Raw genomic sequence first — 27,000 nt, 5'->3', positions numbered from 1 at the left:
ATGCGGGTCGGTGCGTGGCTGCTCTGGGCGTCCTGGTTCTACACCTGGGCAGAGTACTCGCTGCTCTGCAAGTGCCAAGACATCTGTCCGTCGGAGCCAGGGTCGGACAAGAGGTCAAAGAGCCGGGTCAAGGAGCACGTCCGTCACGGTTTGGGACACCAGCACACGCCTCATAAGAACAGGCCACACCGGAGAAAAGGTAAGCCCTTCCCTCACACAGCTTGAGGCGTCTTCGAGGCGGTGCGACCTGTGGCAGATGGGTTGATGTGTTTCATGGGGCGCCAGTGCAGTTAGGCGTAAAGGTAGTTAGCAATGTTCTGCTATTAACTTCTGGAGCGGCTCATTGTACAGCCATAGTCAAGATCAATCGCTAAGTCGAGTGCAGCTGAACAAAACTTTGGATTAATTTCTTTTGCCTGTGGAGGAAATTCTTGTCAAAACTAAATGAATTGTACATGCATAAAAATGAAATTGACTTATCTTTATTTTGGTAATACATTAAATTGGTTATTTGAAAAAAGATTTTTTTATCCATCCTGTATTAAAAAACTTGAGAATGATGTTACTGTGAAAAGTTCTGTAAGTCGTACTTATTAGAATGTTAAATGTCCTTTTGGCGACATTGGGACGCTATCTGCCCGAAGCTATTATGAGAATCATAATAATGTTCCAACTGTGGAATGAAACAGAAAAGTTTTTGATCAGTTAACAGACCACAGGATTAACTTACTAACTTACAAAAGTTTAATTGCGAGATGAAGTAGATGAAGAAAATTGTGCACTTCTGAAACACAGTTAGAAATATAATATACAGTATTTTTTTTTATTTTTATTTTTTTCAAAAGATTGATTCACCAAATAACATGGAATACAAAAAAATGATATATATATATATGCTGATGGAATGCAATGACAATTTGAAAAAGAAAAAGATCATTTCATGTGACTTTATTAAAAAAAGGGACAATTTCAAATAGCTGTAGTTTTCAGTCTTTAATACTTTCAACTGATCACAATCATTTAGAAAACAGAGGTGCAGCATGTAAGAATATAGAAGAAAATTTTGTTTAAACTATCTGAAAGCCGTCGTTCATGCTGACAGCGATTGTTTAACTAGGCCACACAATTCCTTTTCAAAACACACTTGAATTACACTTAGAATTTACTCTTAAGTCACTTTTTATCGCATTCCTCACTATAACTGACACATTCTTTCCTTTTCTTCCTCCATCCCTCCCTCTTTGCCTCGTTCCAACACTTCTTCTGACCTTTGGTCCGCGGTGTGAAAGAGGTTCATTCCCTCGGCACATCTCGGCCCACCACCATTCCCATGGGCTGTGTTTAGCCGGGACTCATCCTTCATCCTCTCTAAACCTTTTGTTGCTGACTGAAAGCTGGCCGATGCCGGGGCCATCTAGCCCAAGTTGTTGGATCAATATAAGCATCCATCACTTAGCCCCGGCCCTTTCTGGGCTCCACAATGAACAGTTCACTCAACAATACTTTATTTATGTGTGCTATTGGACGGAATGAACTAGTGGTAGTTCACTGTTTTTCTGGGCCGAGGATCTGGGAGAATTGGGTTAAAAAACTATTAGCAGCTTGAGTGTTTTCTCTCTCCTCCTCAGACTTAAACTCAAGCTCAAGCCCTTTACTGCTTTATGCCATCAGCTGATATTTAGAAAATAGAAAGGGAGACATTATGATCAACTTGTCATCTGGTATTTATTTTCTATAAACGTCAAGTAAATTTATTTTTTATTAAGTGGTACATAGTAGATGATTTATCCTATAATCCATAAATTTTGGTAAGCCATCTCAAGAAACCGGTCTTATGTATCTTTCAGCTCATGTAAAATATACATAGGACAGAGACCATACCACAACAATATAAACTGAGCTGTGGCATGCTTACTAACAGTAGAAAATACTTTGTAGACTGATTAGATGAGGGAAAGATGTATCATTTCCTTCTATTGTTTTGAAGCATGAGACTGAACTTCCTGCCTCCCAGCAGTGTCGACAGAGCTGCTGCCACAAACTGTCACTGAAAAACAACCTGGAAAAAAGAAGATGGGAACAGTGATGAATGTTTTTTCTTTTTACAGGTTTTGCTTGCATGATTTACTAAAAACTACTGAATATTGATACTTATCTTTCAAGGAAAATTCCACCCTCGGATACTCTCTTAGATCTCATCAATCTGTGATGTTCACTGCATTCCAGGAGCTATTTTGTGATGAAGTGTTATACTTTACATTTTTGGTGTACACACCAAAAACACACTACCCCATTGAGATGCCTTTTGACAACCCCCAGAGAATGGGCTGAACTTGTTGTGGGTTGCACCTGACCAGAGTAAAGTTAGTCTGATGTTGGGTGTTGGATTTTGATCATTTTGGCAAAAAAAAGTGAAATACTTGCCAGAACAGAGAATATTGGTGGATCTTTGTGAGACACAGTTGTTTTTTCTTTTGTTAAACAAATAGCACTTCAGAGTTGTTTGGCTCATTTGGATGGAGACACTCAAAAAGGCTCTCAGTTTGCTTTCAAATCACCAGGTTCACGTCTTAGATCCAAACTCCCATTGACATTACATTGTACTGAAAAGGGGGCCTGCCAAATTAGCATCTAAGGTACATAAGCTGCTCATGTGACCTGACCCAGCCGGGCCTGGCAACTGGCTCTGGAGCAGATAAAAAAAAGACTTTGCTATTGAAAATAGGCGGCATTCCTCTTTAATTTAGGGTGATAAGATTGATGGTATTTTTTTTTACATAAAAATCTTGCATAGTGCAGCTTTAAGTAAAAACTGACGTAATCTTACTAAATACGGCGGTGTCGCCATCCTGTGGAATAACAATGACAGGAATCTATCTCCCATTCCCAGTCTCGAACCATCAAGTCTTCCATGTTTTCAAAAAAATAAATATAAATAAAATTTAATAACATTTGTAGGACTAGTTTGTTTTTTACAAATGCATAAATGTTAAATTTAAATTTTTATTGAAGACAAAAACTGACTAGCTGAATGACTAATATAGAACTAACTATGCTGTCTTTACTCTGATCAGAATCTGCGTCAAGCGAGACACAGACAGCTAAAATAATACCGGAAGCTTTGCTGTTTTGCCTTCAAAATAAAATCATATATTTTATTTATTTATTTATTTATTTTTTTAAACAAAAGAACAAATATTGTCGTGTAGCCTACAGAATGACAAAATCGGACCAATCCTTCGGTTTAATCATTAGGTTAAAATACGTGTGACGAGTGAAACTGAATCTGTAAAATAAAGATAAAAAAGGATTTTATTCTGTCATGCGTCATTGTGTACATTTTGTCAATGATGCTTTTATTTTGAAAATTGAGACGACCACAAGTTACATTTCATTACGGTTAGTTTGACTTCGGTCAGTCACAGGAGAATACGAATTGAGTTGGCGCTGACTGTCAGAATGTAGACACACTTTTACTTTACATTTACACCGGAATTTTCTTTTCAAGAAAAGTTGGAACTTGAACTCGTGGTCTTTTTGTTGTAGCATAAAACCAAAACGAGAAAGAAATCGCCCTCTAAATTGGCCATTCAGTTGAATTAAAATGCGTAAAAACGCTTTACCTACGCTGCAATAACCAATTATCAGCTGGTCTGGAAAATATCCACGATGACCAGAAGCGTTTTCATTATAATATTGTTACCGGTTTTTGGAGTTCTTGTTAACTTGGCAGGTAAGTGTTACTTATCTTAGCATTTTAACAATATTTCTTCATCTATTCATGTTTCTCCTGTTAACTTTATTATTTTCAATCCAGCTTTGACAGTAAACACGCGATAAATAACCAGTGGCACAAAAATAACTATGCTAGGCTAATTCAATCAGTTTTAGCAGGATACATAGTTATCACAGCAAAATTATGTTATAATAGGAATAATATTGTCACACCATAGGAGATAAAAACTACCATAAACTAGCCTACTACCTAACTAAACTCACTAGTGAGTACTACAGGCACACAATAAGTCCCTATAGGAATATTAAAGGAATATTTTAATGATACCATAGGAGATTTAAAAAACAGCCTAAAGTACAATGAAGTCTCTAAACTCACCATTGCGTATCACAGTCCCCACAGGAATATTATAATGATTTTTTCATTTTTCATTAAAAATCAAACTTGATAGATAGGTTTTACTCAGCTATCACAACCTTTATCAAGGCATTTGTAACCTGTCTGTCATTAAATGTGGTTCCAATGCGATTTTGAGAAAACCACCATTGTTTCTGTACCAAAGATTTCCCATGACTTGTTGATTTGACAACTATTGTAATGAAATGGCTAAGAAATATACAGTAGCTTGGCCCATTAGGTGTGGAAGTGATGGATTTACAAAGTCCAACACTGTATGACAGAATATTACTATTTCTGGCTATACAGCCCTACCTTCAGCACCACTGCACCATCTCCACTGCTGTTAAAACTCAAAGGCTTTGGCCGATGCTGCACCATTTGCAATTAGGATACTTGACTTTCTTGCTCTAGCATGCTTGATTTGGCCAAGTGGGCCTCAGATTGAGAAAACAGGTAGTTAATACTCATCTGCTTTGGGTCTTAACTCCACTTGGTTGCTGCTCTCACTCAGATTGTATGGTTTGATAATGATTCTGTTACCAGACACAGCAGCATTGTTTAATTTGCAAATGTGGATGAATAAGCAGTAATGATCAGAGTGATGGGGTCAAGACAGCACCCTTGCTCTAAAAAAGATCACTGTTGACTGTAGAAAGGTGACGGCCAAACAGCCAGTTTTCATTGATGGGTCGTCTGTTGAATTGTTCAGTTTCAGAGTCCTCAGTCTCCCTCAGATGGACTCTGAAGACCAAGTGTGTTCTCAAATGAGCACAGCAACAGCAGTTCTTTCTGATGCATTTGAAGAACTGTTCTATAGTGAAGAGGCGTCCTAAAAGCTTTGCTGTTTCCCATTTCATTCAGTCCTTAGTGAGCATTAGGAGAGACAGTCTCATCCATGGCAGCGTTGTAGTGAATTCAGCTTTTTTCCATCCTCAAGGTTGCTCAGTCCAGTTCAGACAGAGTACACTCTGAATGGCACTTATAGGCAAGTCAGGTCTAAATTGTACCAAAGATTCAAAGTTCTCCTTCAATGTTTCTCCCTCTCTTTTGTCTACATTGATTCAAGTGAATTCAACAGCTGAACTTAATAAGAAATCATATCTTTCACCTGGTCAGTGTACTTCATAGAAAGAGCAGGTGGTCCTAATATTCAATGAGACTAAAGACTAAAACTGAAATAGAGAAATTAGACTTCTGTGCAAAACTCCAAGTTCAGCTGTCAAAACACTGACCTTGTTAATTACATAGGACATCCAAGATCAAAAGTCAAAATGATTCCATAAAGCACTCACTTGAAAGCATCCTAAAAAAATAATTTAAATGCAATATTACTGTACATGTCTACAAACATTGTGTTGTTATTCCACATATTTTTTATGCTGCCTAATACATTTCTGGGAACAAATTCCTTAACACAAGTTCAAATGTATTCCACGAGTTCTCAGCTGTAATAGCTGTTGGGTCGTTGTTGTTGTTTGCGTGCCAGTCTTTCTAAATTTACTTTTAGGATGAGGAGAGCATGTTAATTTACATTTCCTCCTGAATAAATAGCGCTCAAGAATACACTGAGCTCCATGAGTATTTGGACTGACACACCGATGTTTTGGCTGCAGTCTCTTTTTACTTTAATGTGAAACGACACAATGACAATGAGGTTAAAGTGGCTATTGTTTGCTGTAATTTGAGGGTATTTCCGGCTATAGTGAATGGAAACAGCTCATGAAGTGCAACCCTTTTGTAGGTGGTCCCTCCCTATGTCAGGCAGCCAAAAATATTTGGCCAGATGAAGATTATATTCAATGCAGAAGTTATTTAAAAAGAAAAAAATGTGTGTGATGACATCTGAAAGTTTGCAATCCATAAACATCACCAGACTTTTGATATTTTCTCTTTCCGGACTTTTTGCAGCCTTTTATCTCTGGCATATCTGGCAATATGGAGTACATAGTTGGGGTAGATGAGAATATGTGTGTGTGTGTGACAGAGAGAGAGAGAGAGAGAAAGACAGAGAGAGAGAGAAAGAGAGAGAGAGCAGCATCTGTAAAGGGCCAGTTCCCCCAAATCCTGTTAGCCTTAATGGCCCTTTTGACATTATCCGTTTGCAACTTTCCTGAGATTTGCCAACATTTTCCTGCTGCTTTAGTAGTCTTGAGTGATAAATTCTCAAGATCAAAGCGAATGCAATTATGTCATCGTGTTCCATCACTTGAGGTGGTTGAGAGAAAATTAAATAGACCCACATTTTCTAATATCTATATTAAGCATCTGGACTTCAGAGGGGAACACAGTCGCTTTTGAATATATTTACAAGAGAATAACTGTCCAGAAAATTTTCTTTCAACCAACTCACACAATGCAAATTGATGATTGCATTTTACTTTAACTTAAGAAGCACAACCCTGAATAATAAGTACGCTTAAAATGACAGAAAATAAAACATCTGAAATCTAAAAGTTATGTTGTGGTGAAATTCGTCTTTGAGAGGGTCTTTTGTTCTGTTGCGGATGTGGTGTTGTTGGGGGAGTTCCAGTCTGCTTTTGTTGGGGATGACGTTCCTGAGACCCTCCAGCTTCCTCTCCTGTGCAGGAAGCCGATCACAGTCCCCCCCTGTTTCCTTGAGTGTGGTCATCCAGTACCATGGGAAATTCAAACAATGGCATTCCAGTGCCACTGGCTGCAAATAGACATTGTTTGTTGGTAGCAGGGCTTAACGTTGTTTGTTGTGGGTGTTCTGTTGCTGCTGAAATGAACCCAGAGGTGGTGTGTTACCCAGTGCTAGGGGTTGCTGTTTGGGTGTGGCAGTAGAATAAGCTTCAATTCTTATATCACCAAAATTACAAGCAAACAAAGATCAGGAATGCAAAAATCATGCTTTAGTGCTCTTACAGTATTCCTGTAACCCTATAGAATACCCTAGAATGTAAGAGCAAAGAGATATGGAATGAGACCTAAGGAGAGAGACAGAAGGGGCTTTTGGGATTTTTGTCTCTAACATTTTGAAGGAACTTAAAGACCCCATGAAATGGCATATTTACTTCCTTGATTTGATGCCTTTCCTGTTGAAACAGGATGTTGGGGCGGGACACAATGCAGTGAGGGATCATTCAACAGTCTAAACCGATGGAATATGAGTCAGGGAGAGAAATGCAGTTTTGTTTGATGGGAGGGGTGCAGAGGGGCGGGATTGTTCAAAGATCTGATGGTTTTATTGGTTGGAATTTATATTTACACCTACTAGTGCAGCATGAGTTCACCATTAAAGATACTCTGTTTTCCAGGAAGCATGCAAAAGTAATGGGAGTTCATTTAATGGGGACTTTAACTGAAATTCAAATGCTTTCTCTGCATTTCTAAATCTGATTACGCTGAACCACAACCTAAGCACCATATAGAAATATCACCGCTTCTGCTCCCACACATACACTTGGACACTTGCCGATCTCTATAATATCTCTATGTCCTCTTCAGGGTCCAGAGTGCGCGGCGAGGAGACGGCGCCTCGCATCGTCCACCACCCCTCCGACGTGGTGGTGAAGGTGGGCAGCCCCGCCACGCTGTCCTGCCGGGCGGACGGCAGCCCCGAGCCCGCCATCGAGTGGCTGCGCAACGGCCAGCCGCTGGAGACGGACAGGCGAGACGGCCAATCGCAGCCCATGGTTTTGTCGGAGGGGAGCCTGTTCTTCCTGAGCGTGTCGGGAGGCAGGCGGGGCCAGTCGCACGAGGGCGTCTACGCCTGCGTGGCGAGGAACAGCGCAGGCAAGGCCACCAGCCGCAATGCATCGTTGTATATTGCAGGTAAGACTCCAAAGTGAACTGTTTACATTGAGCGTTAAGTTAAGTGATATGATAAGGTGTGTGTTTACGTGTGTTACGTCACTTCCTTTGAGTGGATGAATATGCGCAGACAGAATATTATGTATTCCAACCAAAGAAATTAGTCGGTTTAAGTGTTTACATGACTATTAGCCTCTGATATTCTTCTGTTGAAGGGTTTATCAAAGGTTTATACCATGCCTTTCATACCGACATTTAATGCGTAATCTGTAGGGATGAGACAAAATATCGTCATTCAATATATCGCAATACAAAAAAGTGACAATACGTATCGTGGGGCAGAAAAATGAGTCGTGATATTAGCTACATTTTATTCTGCTGTAGTAATCACAAATGAGACGGCTTGACCATCACAATTTCATAAGTTCTCCATCCAAACATTTGACATTTTTAAATTGTTGTTTAGATTCTAGCAAGCCATTGTCATCACTACAAAGATTTGTGGCTCTGAAATAAACATAATTCTGCACAGTCAGACTTTGTTGTCATTGAGCTTTTATTTATGACATCGTATCGTGGTTGTATTGAATCGTGAACCACATATCGCGGATCGCATCGCATCGTGAGTTAAGCATATCATCCCTAGTAATCTGCTAGTCATTTCCGCTTTTATTCTGATTATTCCCATAATTAACGTAATATTAGGCTCCATGTAAACATGATGTTGAGAAACTTGACAATGCCAGTAAGGGAGATAAGGCTTGATTGAACTAAACATACACACACATACAAACACGCACAGGGGACACACATATATACACAGACCTGTGAGATCTGTGAGCCAATACCAAAGGACTTGATGCTATCTACTCCAGGGAGACCGTATCTACACTCCAGATCCCCATATCTACAGGTCAGATCCCTGCAGCTACTTCCTCCAACCCCCACACCTATAGGAAAGTGTCACACACACACACACACACACACACACACACACAGAAGGATGATGGAGATGTATGTGATGACAGAGACAGAAGGGTGCAGGGGTCCAATGTCAATGTTTGTCGGAGGGGAGGGGGTCAAACAGTGGCGGTAATTGACCTCCGACCCCCCGCTGTTTACTTATCAGGATCCCTATGCAGAGCTCGACATGCAGCAGCTACTCTTCCTGGAGTCTAACAGGACACAGAGCCTCAAAGCTGCAATGGGCAACAACAATGTGGTGACAGCATGGGGAAAAAGCACATTAGGACAGCAGAGAATGAGTTTCTGTCTGTAATCGCACCTAAAAATCTTGTGTTGTTTTCCAACATACATATTTAATGGGGTGGAGAATTGTGTGAGAATTGTTTTGGTCAAGAATTAATGTAAATCTTGTTGTTTGCTGTCATTACCTGTCAGCTTTTGTATGAAAAGCTTAGTCACTCAATTGGAGAGTGAAAAGATGTTTTCAATTTAATGCTGGCTAATGGGCTTTAAAGGAAGGTTTACTGTCTGCCTTTGTAGCTGGTAATGAGTAAAGTCCACTCGGTTTTTACGGCTGTATACATACTGTGTGTGGTGTGCAGTGGTGTTTGGTTTAGGGACTGTAAAACATGTCACCATTGGGTGCATGTCTAGTGCTGTCAGAACTATATGTGTATATACAGTATGTAGGTATACTGATAAATAATGACACGGCAACGTTTGTCTGTAAAATATCTGTCCATCTGACCTTGCATCAAACGGGGGTCTGTGGCAGAATGTGTGTCTATTTGGGGATCTAGAACATGAAAATGTTTGAGAATCTTGGCATTTGAATATTGTCAGGTTAATTTCTTTGTTTTTGTCTTCTGAGTGCATGAAATATGGCCAACACTAGCTGACACCAAAGAACAACAACAACCTGTCCAATACTAATCATTTCTGGAAAGGCTCTTTCCATTTTTCTCGTGGATGTGTTTTTTTTTTCTGATGTGACTGCCTGTTCATTCACTTCAACCCAGCTGATGGAAACGCACCTAATTTCAAAAGCTGGCTCAAAATTCACTCGACAAATGAATGGAAACATCACTACTGATGGCATAGGAGCTTCTAATTCAATTAACACTCAGTTCCTGTATCTGAATTTCATGTGGACTGGGTTCCCACACTGAGCAAATAAATGAAGCACTGCTGCTCAAGTGTCCTGGTCACTTCATGCACGGCCAGTATCGCATTTACACTAAAGTGGTGTGAGATTGAGCCCTCGAACCTTTGTTCCATGTTGTTATAGTGCTGCGGGAGGAGTTCAGCGTGCAGCCCAGCGATGTGGAGGTGGGGGAGGGGGAGGTGGCTGTCTTGAACTGTGGTCCACCAGTGGGACACCCTGAACCTAACGTCACCTGGAGGAAGGACGGCCTCCCCATCAACAGCACTGACCACCACTACACTGTAAGACCCCCGAAACATGATAAAGTTTTAATATATTGTGTTATACTGCATATACAGTGATGTCTACTTAGTATGTTGTCTACAATAAATTAATATAATGTAGATTTATGTCAGCCTAAAAAGGTGGGTAGACTCCAAATATAAAATGTGGGTAAACTGGGTTTAGATGGGCTTACTCTCCATTACATCCCTGTTTATACTATTAAACCAGGGGCACTTTGTCTATAGATCGTACTATATTACCTACAGACAAAGTGCCACAAGTTTAATGGTTCAGAAAAATGACCAGTAATAAAGATCAAATTGGCAGCAGAAAACAGGCATGGAAACTCACTTATATACTGATCATGTGATTCATTTAAACTCCACCACAAAGCAGTGTCCTAAAGTTTTGTCCAAACCATTATTAAAGGTTGAACTGTTTTGAAATAAGCAAAACAGATATTAGATCATATACTATTGTATGTATTTTGTACTGATAAGTGAGTAAAACCATCCAAACATTAAAGAGCAGCTAAACCCCCCAAACCCAATTCAGTGTAAAGCCTGACATCTAATGGTAGAAAGCATGCCACTGAAATCGCCATCTGCTATTGGCTGATCTTTGGTGTCAGGTGATGTCACCTTCTGTCACCTGGCACCAAAGATCTGTTACACTTTAACTTTTAAGTTGAAATGGAGGTTTTCCAAGTGCAGTGGTGTGACAGGACAAGTACATTGCATATTTGCATTGAATGTTTTAGATTTATTCCTCTGTAGACTTGTGTGTTTTCTACCTGCTCATTCTAGTGTGTTTATGCTCTAGGAGCTGAGTGGGAAGCTCATCATCGCCCCTGCAGAGAGGAACCACTCTGGTGTTTATGTGTGTGTGGCCAGCAACACTGTGGGAGTGAGAGAGAGCAGGGCGGCTCGGCTGTCTGTGCTGGGTGAGTCAACATTCCCATTAGTACTTGATACTAGTGTTCTCACAATACCAGAATTTCGAGTTGAGTTTTATTTGGTCCCACGGCAAACAAGAAAAATCATCAGCAGGTTTTGCTGTTGGTTTGGTGTCTTCGTTGGATCTGTAAGTGAAATAGTTCAATATTTCAGTGCTGGTACCAGTATTGTCAACCAGTTTAGTTGGACTGGGAACCAGTTCAAGATGTGGTGGACTGTTGGACACTGTTGAATTTTTTCAGCTGTTTGACTCTAGTCCAATTGGGTTAGGGTTACTCTCTACCCTCTAGTCCAATTCTTCTTCTTCTTCTTCTTCTTCTTCTTCTTCTTCTTCTTCTTCTTCCTTTTCCAGTCTACACATATACGCTCTCTGGAGGTGACATTGAAATGGAATGGAACGTTTCTAAACTTCAGTAGTCTTTTGCAGTGGTATTGAAGTAGTATTGCAATTTCAGTTATCTTAACAATGCTACTTGTTGCTGATATGACCATAACACCTCTGCTCAATAGATAAAAGCCTAACAGGTTGTTTTCCTTGTACTAGAGTTGCATATGGACGAAAATACATTTTTAGGGGTTGTATCAACATCAGTATTGACTTTCAAATACATGTATTAGTTAAATCCTAGTATCAATTGGTCCAAAATACCATAACTACTGCATAACACAACAACCAGCTACCACAAACGACCAAAAGGTCCAGTGCAGCACTGAATCCCCTTCCCTCCCACTGCAGCCAGGCCTATGTTGGTGCTGAAGCCAGAGAACGTGTCTGTGAGAACGGGGGAGTCGGCCCAGTTCTACTGCCAGGCTAAAGGAGACCCTCCGCCTGCTGTGGTGTGGAGCAGAGAGCAGGGGCCGCTGCCCAACGGCAGGTAACCATAGGAAAATACAATAACAGTAGCTCCATTCATAGAGTCCACTTTATACCTCATTAACGTTGATTTATGATATATTTGTGGGTGCATGCAATTATGGCATTTCTACAACTAGCAATTCCATGATGTGCGTTGGTAAAAACAGTGTATTGCATGTACTATGTAAATGCATTTGTGGTCAAAAATACTGTGCCCTAATGTTTTTTTGTTTTCCATTTCCTCTAAGAAATTGAAACTAAAAATATATGTCTGACTTCAGACATTTATTTGTATCATATATCATCATATAAAACTTCAAAATGTTGTAAACTTAGCAGGGTAGAAAGAATTGAACTGCATTTAAAAAAAATAGAAATCAAAAAATAAAGAAGGCCTGGACAAAACCATGTAAGAACAAGTACTTGGTTGCACCAGCTTTGGGAAGGATCTTTGCCTTCCAACACTTCCAGTGGCACCTTTCTTCTAACAATGAGGCCAACTTGTGGCTTTCAAGTCTCAGTATAGGTGTTCAGTGCAGTTCATAATAGATCATGACTCAATGGACTATAGAAATGTCCAGTATTTCCTCTTGAGCCATTTCTGTATGCTTCTTGATTTATTGTCTGGGGTCTCTGTACTGCTTGATTGCCCACAGCCTTCTATGAAGGCCCAGTTTTTGAACATTGGGTTGATCATTTTATTCCCAATGGCCATGATAATCACCCCATTTTAATATGGAAATGGTCACGTTCGAGATATTTTAATTGAACTTTTGTTAAGGGTGTCAGTAATTTTTTATTTTCAACAATACCCAACTTTATAGCTTAATTATTTTTCTCCCTGACATTCTGAGTTGTAAATCAAACCAATTAAAGTGCCATGGCAAAAAAAAATGTCAGTTTCAATTATTTTAGAAGAGATGGCAAAAAATGAGAGGGACAGTAAATTTGACCAGTAATTGCTCTGTCTGTGTGTCTAGGTATCTTGTGGACCCAGACCAGACTCTCCAGATCCACTATGTGACAGCCCAGGATGCAGGGAAATATACCTGCACTGCTGTGAATGATGTGGGCGTGGTCACTGCCAGCGCACAGCTACTGGTCGAGGGTAAGACTAATCCCTGGAGCATTAAGGCCAAAACCAAGTCTGCTCTATGAGAGAAAATTGTGGGTGACACTTTCCCAATATATTTCCGCTCTGTACTTGTACAGATATAACCTTTATAGCACATTTAACATTAAACCAGAGTTCCCTAAAATCTGCTGTACAATGCTCAGTTTTAATTGAAAGTGGAATCCTGACAGCCGACAGGGAAAAGTAGATAATAAGGGGCTTAAAATATCCCATTTTTAAATGGCGATGTAATGGCACTGCCGTAACAAAAGGGCATATCGGGTTTGATTGTCAGTCTATTCAACCATGCTATGGCCTGAAGCATTAATCAGCAGATGAAGAATATTTGCATTATAATGCTTTTCCTATGAGCTTTGACAGTTCAGCCTGCATGTGTGAGCATTAACAAGCCTCACAAAACTAGAAACAAGAGAGCAAAGACTAAAGATGTGAACAAGTCTTGGAGCTGCACCACTGTCAGCGAACGAGAGACCAGAGATATTAAAGTAATAATCTGTGACATTTTCATATAAATAAATGTCCATTTTGCTACTCTCTATCATCAATTGATATTCAACCTACAGCCAGCCCATGAAAGCTTTTACATTTGCTGTTCTAAACACCCGGTGTCTGGTGGCTCTTTCCTGGGAAAATCCTCTGGCCCAGAGGAAATGATGCATTGCCTGTTTCCAGTTTGTTTGTAAATAGAAGAAGAACTGTGTAGTTAGCATGAGCAGTGATAGCCACCATGGCTGAACAGACAAAGAAAAGAGCGCCACCTACAGAAACTCAAACTGCATCAAAAGAAAATCCAAGGAAAAGACACCACAGTACTGGACACACTGTTTGACTGACAGGTGACTTATAGCAATTCAGGAGATAAAGCTTAATGCTTTAAGTCTTCGTTGTCTGGTTTTCATCCCTTGGCAGAGGTGTTTATTTTTCTAAATACTGTCTAAAATCTTAAAGATAATGTGATTTCACTTCAGCGTATATTATCACTGCCAAGTTATTTTTTGGTAGAAATACATTTACCTTACCGTGATGGCTGTTTTAATGCTGCTTCTTGAGGCTCGCTAGATGGTTAATAGATCTTCACCTTGCTTTTTACTGTTGTCAAAATAACTGTGCAGAGTCCAAGCAGGTAGTGGACTTGAAAGACCAAAAGACTGCAGGAGAGTAGTGCACACTCTTGACGGATTAACTGACCCATCTTGAGCGATGTTGACCTTGCCTGCTTGTTTTTCACTCTCTCATTCACTCACTGTAATATGAGTGAAATATGATGGTGGATGTGATGGTGGAGGTGAATGTGAGTGAAGACAAAAATGAGTAATATTCACTAGTCTGATCGGTATGTTGTCTAAAAGGGCTATACACTGTGTAAACAATGTGTACTATGGATAAAGCTTTTATCTGGTCAAGATAGCAAACAGTGATCCAGCCTGAGGTGTTTTGAAGCAGGAGCTATTTATTCCAGCAATCAAATCAGGTCCCTATGAAGTACAGTAACTTTGGCAACCTGAGCCTACCCTTTTCCTGCAACTCTCCAGTAATGCAATCAAAACTAGACCCAACTAAACTGGTGCATAACAAAAGCCAGATACAATTAGGCTAAAATCTATGGAGAAGTCTTAAAGAAATGCACCTCCATTTCCCAACAGTGCTTACTCCAGGATTCTGACCAGATGGTGCCGCAATTAAGCCAATTAGGCTGTTAGATATCACTTAAGATGTTAATTAAACTCCCACATCACTCAAAGGCTTTTTCTTGAAGAAACTCCAATGGTAAAACAATGGCCATGGTCACAAATCTTGTTTTATATGTCCATCATAAAAAAGTTAAACTATTCTTTTGTGTTTCCAGAGGCGGCGAGCACCAAACAGAAAGACCTCCACAGAGAGCTGTCGGCCCTGCGAGTGGCTCTGGAAAATGTCACCATCATGGCCCCTGGATCCAACATGTCCCAAGTACAGTGGAAGGTATGGGAAAGCTGCTATCAGTGATCAGTTATGGGTGCGGTCACACCAGTTTGTTCATAGCATAACCTGGTTGCACATGATGTAGGAGGAGGATTGTATCAAAATTTGAATGTGTGGTCTTTGTTACTTGCCACAGAGTATTGGATTCATATCACATTAGAGAGAAGTGAACTAATTAATAACCAACTACCAGCTGCAGAGCATGCATGCATTATTACAGGTGTAATGAGCCAACTGGTGCTTTCTCTCTGCCCAGCTCCAGTCCCTCCCAGCCCAGCCACATTACCTGGACGGTTTCGAGGTCCTCTACCGCTCCCTGCTGCCTGCCAGCTCCGACTGGGCAGCGAAGAAGGTGACACTGCCTAACTTCCAGACCCAGGTTGGCCCCTTAAAGAGAGGCTACAAGTATGAGTTCAAAGTTCGCCCCTACGGCAGCAACTTGTACGGAAGGGAGAGCAACACCAGGCACCTGAGAGTTCCTGAGAGAGGTGAGGAATGCTTCAATATTTGGTTTGAGAGTGCTTGGTGTAAAGGGACCCATTGATTTGTGGGTATATACACATACAGTACAGCGGTGCTAAGGTGATAATAGCAAACTTTGCTGTCTTCTCACAGTGCCCAGTGCGTCACCGCTGGCTGTCTCCATAACGGTGAGCCGTGAGTACAATAACACCATCCACCTGAGTTGGGAGCCTCCTCCTCATGAGACCCACAACGGTATCATACAAGGCTACCAGGTAATACACACATATATACATATATACGCTCTTATATTCCCAATGTTAGATATAGAGTTGATTTTAAGATGTTACTCATCACGTTTAATGCATGGCTAGAGATGAGAGGGACTTTTGACAAAGGCAGGAATAGAGTTGCAGCAGTCTAAGCAAGCAGAGATAAAAGCATCAATGACTTTTTCAAGATCACTTAAGGACAAAAACTGTGTTTCTCTGCCCAGGTGTGGTGTGTGGACTCAGCGGAGCAGCAGTATCAGAACTGGACAGTGGACAGCAGCCGACACAGCCTGGATATCTCTACTCTCAGCCCAGGGAAACAGTACTGGATCACTGTGGCAGCCGCCAACGGAGCTGGATTAGGAAAGCAGAGTGACCCACGTGGATTTGTCATAGGTGAGCAACCTGGCACTTTGGGATAGTTTAGTAATTAGTAATTTGTAACATCAGTATAAGAGCAGTGTATAGATAAAATGCAATCTGTGTCATCAGTGTAGGATATAACCACATCGAGAGAGAAAAGTAGCCTGACTCTGTTTCTCATTTTCTCATTATTCTACCCACTTCCTCCTCCACCATTCTCCCATAATTTCTCTCTCTCTCCTTCTTTCTCACCTACTTCCTGTTTCCCTCTCAGAGCCCCAAAAGGGTGGGTCCCCCCAGTCAGACAATGAAAGTAGGGATGTATCGCAGGTCCTGGCCGTGCTGCGGGACCCGGTGTTGATCGGCAGCATCGGCGCCCTCCTGTGGTGCATCCTGATGGCTACAGCTGTCTGCCTCTTCAGACGCCACACCAGGACAGGCCACCTGGTGCCAGGCCACGGCAAGGCTAAAGGTGTGTGTAGAGGTAGCTTCTAATCATGGTGTATTATAGGACTCTAATTAGATTCAAATGAATATCTCAGCTTCACCTGCAGGGCTTCACGGACTGTCATAGACTTGATTCAATCATTTCAAAACAACCAAAGAGCTGTTCTTCTCTGTTTTTTTCTTAGGTTTGCACAAACTAGCCAGTGAAGATCTCATCATAAAGCACAGGTAAAATGGAGAGAACCGGCACAGCTTTGTGATAAAAAATATAATGTAAAAGTAAAATGTAAAATGAAATGTCACTTCAGTCATAAGAAAATGTCAAGCCATTTAAAAATTGAATTTCATTGACAAAAAAATTCTACTAAAGCCAAATCTGGTTTCTGATACTGTATATTACATTTACATTGATTTCATGCAAACTCTTCAAACCCTGAGATTCACAAACCTTGTATAATCATTTTTTCCAACAATACAGAATAGTGATATTCTTTCAATGAACAACAAAAGCAGACTGTGGTTACATGATGTGTTAAAACTGGTCAAATACAAAAAAAAACGAAAAGAAAAATAACTTTAAATAATTGAAATTGGCCAGGTATCCGTTTTAGTTGCTTTTGGGTTTATTGTCCCTCCAGTGACATGTGCTGCCTCTTCTACAGGATGGCAGCACCAGACTCCCCATGGATCTCTGGAGCGTGGAGACCGGCCCATTGTAACGAGAAGTACCAGGGCTTATGGGCCCAAAATCGGGAACGTGCAGGGATCAGGAGTGCCAGTGAGTATTGACCCAAACTTTTGCACAGATGAAGAGGGTAAAAATGACCGACTTTTCACTTGTTGATGGGGTAGTGATTCATTTGTACTGTTGTGCAGGTGAAGTGTGGAACCACCTCTAAAAACAGTTTAGTGATCTGGAGGTCTTGGCCGTTTCTCATCAAGCGTCTCAGTCATTACTTTTGCCTCTCAAATCATAATATATGAGATGGTCAAGGTGGTTTGCTTAGATGAACACTCGACTTAAAAATAAAATAAATAACTAATGTCTGTTCTTTATTGAGCAGTATTTAATCAATATAAGGGAGTACAACTTCAATTATAGTCAAAATTTAACGTCCGATAATCCTCTTCACATATTAAAAAGAACTATACCTCATTGCCATGAAAATGCCAAGGGACTGTACAGCTCTTTGTTTGACTAGGCCTCCCCATCACAGCCAAGAGGGACCCCAGCTGCCTGGACTCGGCCGTCCCCATCGTGCCCGACAGCTGCGGAGTCTATGGCACATTTTACGTGGACCTGACGGGCAATGGCCTCAAGACCTTCAACAGCCCCGGCCGTTGCCCCAAGATGCCCCACGGTCTGTCCCATCAGCACGGAGATGAGACCATCCGCATATCTCCTGTCGCAAAGAGTCCCGGAAGCCGCGAGGCTCTGCCGTGGAAACAGGCCGTACGCTGCCAGCCCAAGATGGGTGTGCTGAGGGAGTCATGGGAGAAGAGCCACAGCAAGCAAGGTGAATAGCAGTGGATGGTTGTGAATGTCATGTAAATACCACTACTGGAGTTTCTTCTCCTTATCTCCTAATCTTCCTCCTCTGTTTGTATCTCTGCCCTCTGTTACTTTGTTTTCCAATACAACAGAACTTCAACACATAGGGAAGCCTATGATCATGGAATATCATGGAATATCATGTAATTGTGAGAAGTATATTCCAATTTCATAAATTCTTTGGAATTCTTTGGAATATCAGGGAATTTAACAAATGGATCACTTTATAGGAATATACCAGAATATCTTTTCCACATTGTTTCACAAATATATTGCATTAGATGGCGGTTTTCAGCTGTTTTTCTCCACAGCATCTGTAGTGGAAACCAGACTGTTCAGACATGGAATTTTACATCAGGGCCACAGTGAGAACTCTGACATTGACTTATATGATGGTTATTTCAAAGGATCCACTGTCAGACAGGAGTTGGGGGATCAAATGTTGGAGAATATATAGGATAACATGTGTCCTCCAACATTAGGATAACTCTTTCCTTTCCCCACAGAGTTGCATGCAGTGAGCAGTGTCCCCCTGGTGCCAAACAGGAACCAGGCCTGTCCAGCCAACGCCTACAAACAGAGACTCAGTCACTTACCACCAGGCCGACTTGGTACGGCACAATCTCAATACTGTCAGTACGTTTCGCACACCAGCTCTTGTCTCACCAATAGAAGGAAGAGGGAGAGAGAGAGAGAGAGACGAGAGAGAACAGTGTGTACATCAGTGGTTCCCAACCTGGAGTCTAAAAATTTCAGGGGTGCTCAAGGAATTTTAGGCAAATCATATTAGAGAGAGACCAGGAATTCAAGATTAAATGAGTAGCCCAATGTAATCCAGTCATTTCAGATGGTATCTGTAGTAGAATGACTATACCAGATGAAATTCTGCTTTTACCAACTTGAGCTGGGTTAAATGATAAACAGTGTATGTGAAAGTTGTGCACACACACAATGACTCTGCCTGTTTATCATGGGTGACTTAGTGGGAGCCTTGAGGGAAAAAAAGTGTTAGGAAGCACTGATCTGTTTTTTGCCAGTCTTGGGCTTCTCACTTACTCCCTGGGAGTAATAAGTATATAGTACTTTTCTGTTGCACCCCCAAAACTGGTGATTGCAACCTACAAAAATCAGGAAACCTTAGTTTCCTCTCCTGTAAATGATTAGGGAAACCAAACAGCATTGATGTTGAATGTTCTTGTCATACTTTTGCTTGTAAAAATCAAAGTAGTGGGAACACTTAAAGAGAAAGTCAACTTAATTTCTGCCATTTCTCATCCAAGCTAGCTCAGTGTAAGAGGATAACACAACAACTAATTATAGCTAAACAAACTGGGAAGTAGAGGTGTGATTTTGTTTTTTAGTTATTCAACTGAAATATGATATTGTTAGGGGTGACAAAAGTCACACTGAATAACGTGTTACCTTCCCTACTCTGTTTACGATTATGCTGATGGCAGTGTGTATGTATTGTTATTCAACTGTTCTTATGTATCTGTTTGCCCAGGCGGACATCCAGAGTATGTTAAAGTTGCCGGCTCTCCCCGTGTCCTGCATTATTCTGCATCACTACACCTGGTGGACATGCTGCCCAGTCCGCCACCAATACCCATAGACGACACCACGGACACACACAGCCTCACCTCAGATGAAGGGTGAGACACACAGGGTGCACACACAGCTCGCACTGGGTGGTGGAGGTTGGAATTTGCAGTTACAACACAAATCTCCCAGCAACCACATCTGGTGCCTTCATGGTCCGGTGGAGAACAGTGCACAAATAATGGATGACAACCAGGATAGAAAAAGAGATACACCTGAAAAAGATTGTGTGAATGTAGGTCAGTTCAGTAACTTTAAAAATAGAAGTGCATAGTCTGATATAAATTTGTTTCCAAATTTATGACACAGTAAACTGTCTTGTCTTTAGCCCTAGTCTCTTTGGTCTTAGTACTCCAAAGCACTATATGAATTAACTGTGAATTAACCTAAACAAACAGTTACTTTTTGGCTTTGTTAGCTAGCAGAACATTTTAATGTTAGCATGCGACTACTAGCCACTCCTGACGCTAGCTTCTACGGCAGACTATAGTGTACACAACAGTGATAGTTAGCTGACCAGACTAGGGTTAGCTAGCTAACATGCTAACATTATCTGAACACAAAATCAGTCACATCTAACAGTGGTGAAATGATCAGTTTCTAGTCAAAAACAGCACAGAAATTAACCATGTCTATTCACCTCTGTTGAGACAGACAAGTATTACGTTTAGAAACACTATAAGCTATTCACAGCCACTGTTGCCCAAGAGCTGAGGACCTCCAATGTGGCCTCCAGAGGGTGTGTTACATCACCTAAAAGCCCTCTACACACACATGCACACACACTCACACCTCTTCATTCCATTGTAACTGTCCAGTGCTTCAGTTGCCCTGTCTTCCCACCCCTTCAATGCGTGAGTTTAACACCTGAAACAGGCAATGTGAGTACGGCCACCTGTTTCCTTTGAGAAGAGGAAAACAACAGAAAAAACAGTTAAGTCTGAATAATCAAGCCAAAGGATAACACTTACCAAGACACTTTCCTGCATTCACATCCTCTCTTGTCCTTCTCAAAACCTTACTGGTTAGAGATGACCTAAACTTCCTTCCTTTGAGTATGCTTTGCCACTACAGAGAGGCCAGAGGAATGAAAGAAAAACTAAGAGGAGAAATTGCCAGGATGGAAAAAAGTCAATAAGGATTGCAAAAAGATGACGTGTGACTTAAGGATAAACACAGGAAGAAAGGCTATCTCTTTTTTCCAAGACAGGAATGCTATTGCTTACAGGATTTCATGTAATGACTGGAGACAGGTGAGCTGAAAGCCTGTTGCTGCTCATTACCAACTGGAGAAATGAGAAACTGCCAAGAGAAGGGTGTCAGAAAGTGGAGAATTTTAGAAATGGTTTAGTTACTCCATTCACCAGCTACAGTTTGGTGGCAATTCACTTTCAGTTCAATCAATCCAGGAAATTGATTTTACTCGTTTTCAAAAACTGGATTTCTTTAATATAAAAAGGTTCCTTTATCCAATATGAGTATTTTGAGAATGAAAGCACTTTACAATTTACATTTTGAAGCAAATGAATTGAAAGTAAAAGTGAATCAACCCTTACAACCATTACATGGGCTGTAAATTCATAAATTGTAAAAATTCAATATCATTAACTCAATATAGCTGCTGTAGCCAGGTTACAACGTTCTTACGAGTAACTACGTATTCATCCGCTGCTCAGTGATTTTTAGCTGTGCAGTCTCCCATCTCCCACCACCTTCATTTCCTGCGTAATGTTAAACAGGGAAAGTAGTCCCTGGTCGTTCAAAACGATACATTATTTTTAGATCATATTTTGTGTACATTTTTCCAATTTCCTGCACAAAACCAGACTTAGATGCATATCATTCAAGATTACTTACCATTTAGCTTCAGAGCTGCTACAAGTTCTCATTTTCTCACTTTTGAGATAGTCACCTACTATCACTCAACATAGTGAATGCTAAAGTGTTAGCATGGAGTGCTGGAGCCAACGATCTACCGGGGACACATGGATGATTTTGGTGTCTATGTTCTCATAATTTAGCAGGTAAGCTGACCAACAGGCCAGTCTCCCCAAAAACATACTGGATTCCTTCAAAATAAAACGTCTTACATCCCTATCTCTCGCATCCCCCTCAGCTCCAGCCGTTCTACCAAGCTAACAGTGGACATGGGCTCTCTCCAGTCGGTGTGTGCTGCATCAGGCCACCGTGGGCACCCAGGACCCATCAACACCAACACCAGCTGCCCCTCCTACAGCCGCCTGTCCACCGCGTCCTACTGCATGTCATTGGACGAGGAGCAGGGTGGCACGCTGACATCGCAGGATGTCACCCAGTATCTGGAGCTCAGCCCTAAACCCGAGAGACACAGGTAAAGTTACAGTGGAGACCGGTGTTGAATGAGACTGGCATTGAGACAAGGTGGTTCTTGGTGACCAGCTGAGATCCTAGCAAAGGACTGAGGACTGACCACCCAGTTTTGTTCCACATCATTCTAGACCATCTACGTCTTAGAAGATAAATCAGTCAATAGTAAAAGATTGTCCGATCTTCCAGATGGAGCCATTAACCCACACTATTTGTTCTTTCCCTCCCATTTTGCCTCAGGCAGAGGCAGCATAAGTAGCTAGATTATGATACTGTAAATTAATAATAATTAAAGAAGCTTCACTATGGCTGTTTGCCTCCACTTCTGCCCCATACATTACACTGGTACCATATAGTGACAGATTTAATACAAATCTGAAACAAAGTTGTTTTTCTCAAGAACTACTCATGTAAATATAAATTTTACCTCAGGATGGTAACAGTGATTTGGGTTTTTGTGTAATTTGGTCAAAATCAACTTAACAAGAGATATCTGCAACTGCAGGCCATATCGTGTAATTTTTCCATTAATATCAATACATTGAAAGCAGTCTGCCACACTTCACAATGTTGTTTATGGTACCTGGAAATACAGGCTGAATGAAAACTCTGCTTCTTCCTTCCCTTCATTTTATACAACTCCTCCAAATGACTTCATAGATTTGCTCCTCAGAGCTAAAGTCTAGCCATTGACCATGCCGTCAAACTCTTTCCTCACCAGTGGCCTGCCAGAGCCTCGTCCCTCCCTGCCACACCCCTTCTCCCCCACCATGGGCTACATCTGCGGGCCGCTCCCCTCCGATCAGCTGGAGGAGGACGCCGCCGCCGCCGAGCGGGAGGCTCAGCCGACCGGCTCGCGACGGGCCCGCCTCCAGAGCACGCCCTCCTCCTGCTACAGCGAATGGGAGGGCTCGTTGTGGAACAGCTGGGGCTCGGTCATGGAGGACAACATGGCCAGCGCCCGGACCAGCCTCATCAGCTCGGTGGACAGCTCCTACATGAACGACAACGCCAACTACGCCCGCGTCTTGGCCGTGGCGGCGGAGTCCACGAGCGGAGCCTCTTTCTCAGGTCAGCAGGGCAAGAATCTCTCCCGATTACTGATGCCAAGTGTATCAACCCAAGGGTCCTATTCACGTTTCCTCCTCAGTCTGGAAGATCAGGGAAATCAAATTTGAGTCAGATCTCAAAAGTCACATCAAAATGACAAGTCTGACTGTAGCCATACTGAACATCAACCAAAATCTTTAAATCTAGTCAAGAAATTAAGTCCTGTACAAAGTCTGGAACTTTGAAATAAAATGGAAAGTAGGAACGCTTGCTCTAAATTGAATAACCTGTTTGGCTCAGGGGTTTTTGGCAGAACAGGGAACTTTTTTTTTCAAGAGGGTGTATACAGATTATACGGAAGAGGATGAGGGCCACGTGAAAAATTTATCTCAGAATTCTGAGAATAAAGAGAAGAAATATCCTCTTTATTTTCAGAATTCTGACTTTAAACTCCCTCATCCTCTTCCGTAAGATTATTCAAAAGTAGCAAAAAGAGACATGAAATAGTAAGTGACTTCATGAAGAACTCAGGACCTCAAACAGTGGAGACCCTTGTGTTTACTGCGTCTCTCCACTAGATGGTGCACTCAGTTCATCAGTTATTATTACTGTGTTGAAGCCCAGGCATCACGCAGCCCTCCCAGGACACTACTGTGACACAGAAAAACTGCCAAACTTAAACATCAGGCTCATAATAAAGTTTTGAGTTTCTGTGTTATTTTGTTTTTTCTCTAGCCATTAGAATTCTAAGTCAGTGTTTAAAAAAAAGCCACTCAGTGGACTCCTCTTAATTACAATTTGTACATCTCTCTAGCATGTGTGTGTGTGTGTGTGCACTTAAGAGTGTGTGCACTTGCATGTCTGAGTAGGTTCTCCATCTGTGGCCGTCCACGGTTGTGCATGTGTCTGTCGGTGCAATAGACAAAGACATTCGACATAATATCTAAGGTGGCACCAGGCAATTACTTAGGACCTTTCAGCAAATTGAACTGCCAGATGAGTCATCCTTTCTGCGGTGTCACCTCATCAGTCACTGCTCTCTCCCCCTCTGCATTCAACTTTACTCCATTTGCTATATTCTCTGTTTGGGCTGTTTTCTACCCCTCTGTTTGTTTTTTTAAACGCACAGCAGTGCACTTGCAGCCCCATAAAAGAAATCATACTCTCTACACTTCATAATGCAATCTCACAGTGGGTGACATTAAACATTAATCTTATGAATCAGAGGCATTGCATCAGATGAAACTACAGTAGATCCTTACCCATCCGTGGGAACTGTGGGGAGTCAGAGCGGCTGTAATTTTCTTCAGGGTTTGGAGAATCATACATATTGTATTCAGGAATGAGGCCATTTGTCCATGTGACCTCATATCAAGTGGGCTTTAATGTAAGTGGGACCTTGAGGGTAATAGAGACGCCTCACCAGATTCTTTTTCCCTCAAGATTTGTTCAAGAACCCTATATTCCTGTCATATAGAAGCTGCCTTTTCATCAGGAGAACATTTAAAAAGTTATTCGGTCGGTCTTTAGAACATTCTGAAGATTTTAGAGCTATTTTTGGCCACTTAAAATGCAGTCAAGTGTGGTAAGGAAAGCATTCTCTGGTCTATTAACCTAACAACTTTACATTTGCCAATGCACAGGATTTGAGTTAACCATCCATTGCACTATCAACTAGGTTGAGTGCGCTGGCTTGGATGTGGGAAAATAGAGCAGGGTGGATTAATCATATGAAAACATAGTGGAACAGTTACAGGCTTTTTCCAGACCGGGATGCAGTGCAATATGCATTTTCACATTATCTGTATGCAGTATTTGAATTGGCACGGCTTCTATAGCTTGTATATGGGATCCTAAATCCTACAATACAACCCTGTTTCTACATTTTCCCAGGTCTTTGAAATATATCAGTACCATTTCTTTAGTAGTGTTTATTATGGATCCAGTAAACTTGGCAGAATCCAAAAATCGGGCGATGTCAAATGGCAATGTTTGTTTTAGTGCCTCAAACATATTAAAATAGTTCTGTTTTTAGTAACAGGCAGCTGCATCAAAAAGCCTTCTAAATTCACTTTTCCCAAGAGAGTCGACTTGAAAGGTGTAACCTGAAAGGTCTCCAAATGTTTACTTATTACACCGAAGGCAAAATAAGGTTTCTTTTTTAATATAATCCCATCCACTCTCTTTTTACCACACATATCAACATGTCGTCCTCTTCCCTGTCTAGACTTCTCTCCGCCGGCCTCCCCCCTCAGCGCCTTGTTCCCTCCGTTCCGCGGAGAAGGCGACTCATTCGGGGAGCCGGAGCCCATGCCAGCGTGGGACTGGAGCATGGCCTGGGTTGAAGAAATGGAGGCCCAGTACCGAGCCCAGTATCCCGGCAGGAACACCAACCCCTTCGACACCTAGGGACCGGGCCAGAACAATTGCAGAAACACCTACAGAAACACCTCACAGCAACTCACAGGACGGCGAGACGAAGAGAAGGGACAGAAATGACACCGCAACAGATTCATTTGCTTGAGAATGGTGGAATCAATTTTGACGTCCAAATAATTCAGGGTTTGAAGTTTCTAGAGATTTCCCAGTCATGAATAGATGAGTATCTGGGTTTGAGATATAATTGGAGCCAACTCCTTGATGTTTGGGACACCTCCTCTGCTAAGTCTGGTGTTGTTTGTCTGTAATAGTTTTCCTTTCTTTACCTCAGGGCAGTCCAGCTACTATTTCGCATCCTTCAAACGACTTTCGTCGAGTTTCAAAAGTCTCCTTCCCTTCTCTGCACGCTTTCCTCTCATTAGAGAAGAGGATAATGAGACACTTCCCTCGGGATGTTCTCACGCAGTGTGTTTTGAAAAGGCCAGAAAGACACAAAGACAGGATACAAGACAGTGAGAAAGCAGTCATTAGGAAGAAGAAGAAATACTGTAGCGGAGCGTCTGTCAGAGCAAATGTTTGTTTCCTCTGTGTGTCGCAGGATTTTCCGAGGGCTGAAGTCCTACCAAATAGAGCATACCATAGCTACTTTGTACAGAGCATTTTATAGATCATTCAGTCATAATGAAGTGTAAATATGCAACACGTTATTTAAAGAACTTTTTGAATGCATTCCAAACCAACCTCTGCCTTGTTATTTCTTTCATTCATTTGACATTTTAGGAAGTCTTTTGTATTGTTAAGATATTTTTTGTCTTTATAGACTGTCTGTCCATTTTTGAAACTTCGACAAAGTTCGAGTTAGTCAAAACTTAGAATATGTAGCAAAGTTGTTGTTTTTTTTTTAGATTTCATTCTGGTGTGTTCACCATTAACTTGAACTAAGTGAAGGTTTAACCTTTGAGTAACTTGAATTTTAGTAAGAATTCGACAAAAAATGATTTTTAATGGCATTGCTGTGTGCATAGCTTAGTCCTTGCATGCATGCTGAATGTTGCTTAAATTCACTAATAAGTAGTTAAGTATTTACCTGAAGTCCAACATTTTGTAACGATTTGCTATGTATTACAAATTTGTATAGTTTTGAATTCAAATGTTTGTATTAATTGCAATCAAGTTTAACAGTAAAGTTTTACAATTTGCAAGGATTTTACAGCTTTTGTATGAATTGGCTCAGTAGCCTAGTGTCCTAGCTGAGCTGAGGAATAATTGTCCCTGCCATATTAAATATTGTATGCAACAATATTTGACTATCTGAAG

General features: G+C 41.3%; 1 protein-coding gene across 1 annotated transcript; it reads left to right on the top strand.

The window, feature by feature from the left end:
* robo4 (roundabout, axon guidance receptor, homolog 4 (Drosophila)) lies at positions 1-27,000 on the top strand. Its single transcript, XM_071924520.2, has 19 exons — positions 1-199; positions 7,604-7,930; positions 10,164-10,321; positions 11,127-11,247; positions 11,997-12,135; positions 13,097-13,224; positions 15,098-15,213; positions 15,470-15,701; positions 15,829-15,950; positions 16,172-16,343; positions 16,585-16,782; positions 16,943-16,985; positions 17,420-17,535; positions 17,960-18,274; positions 18,816-18,920; positions 19,814-19,961; positions 22,025-22,258; positions 22,976-23,325; positions 25,532-27,000. Exons 1-19 carry the CDS (start codon positions 1-3, stop codon positions 25,711-25,713), a joined length of 3,405 nt encoding a protein of 1,134 aa, XP_071780621.2. The 3' UTR covers positions 25,714-27,000.

The sequence above is a fragment of the Centroberyx gerrardi genome, chromosome 11 (genome assembly GCF_048128805.1).
Source record: "Centroberyx gerrardi isolate f3 chromosome 11, fCenGer3.hap1.cur.20231027, whole genome shotgun sequence".
NCBI classification, from domain to species: domain Eukaryota; kingdom Metazoa; phylum Chordata; class Actinopteri; order Beryciformes; family Berycidae; genus Centroberyx; species Centroberyx gerrardi.
The sequence above is the reverse complement of the archived record's forward strand: the minus strand, read 5'-3'. Positions and strand labels throughout refer to the sequence as shown.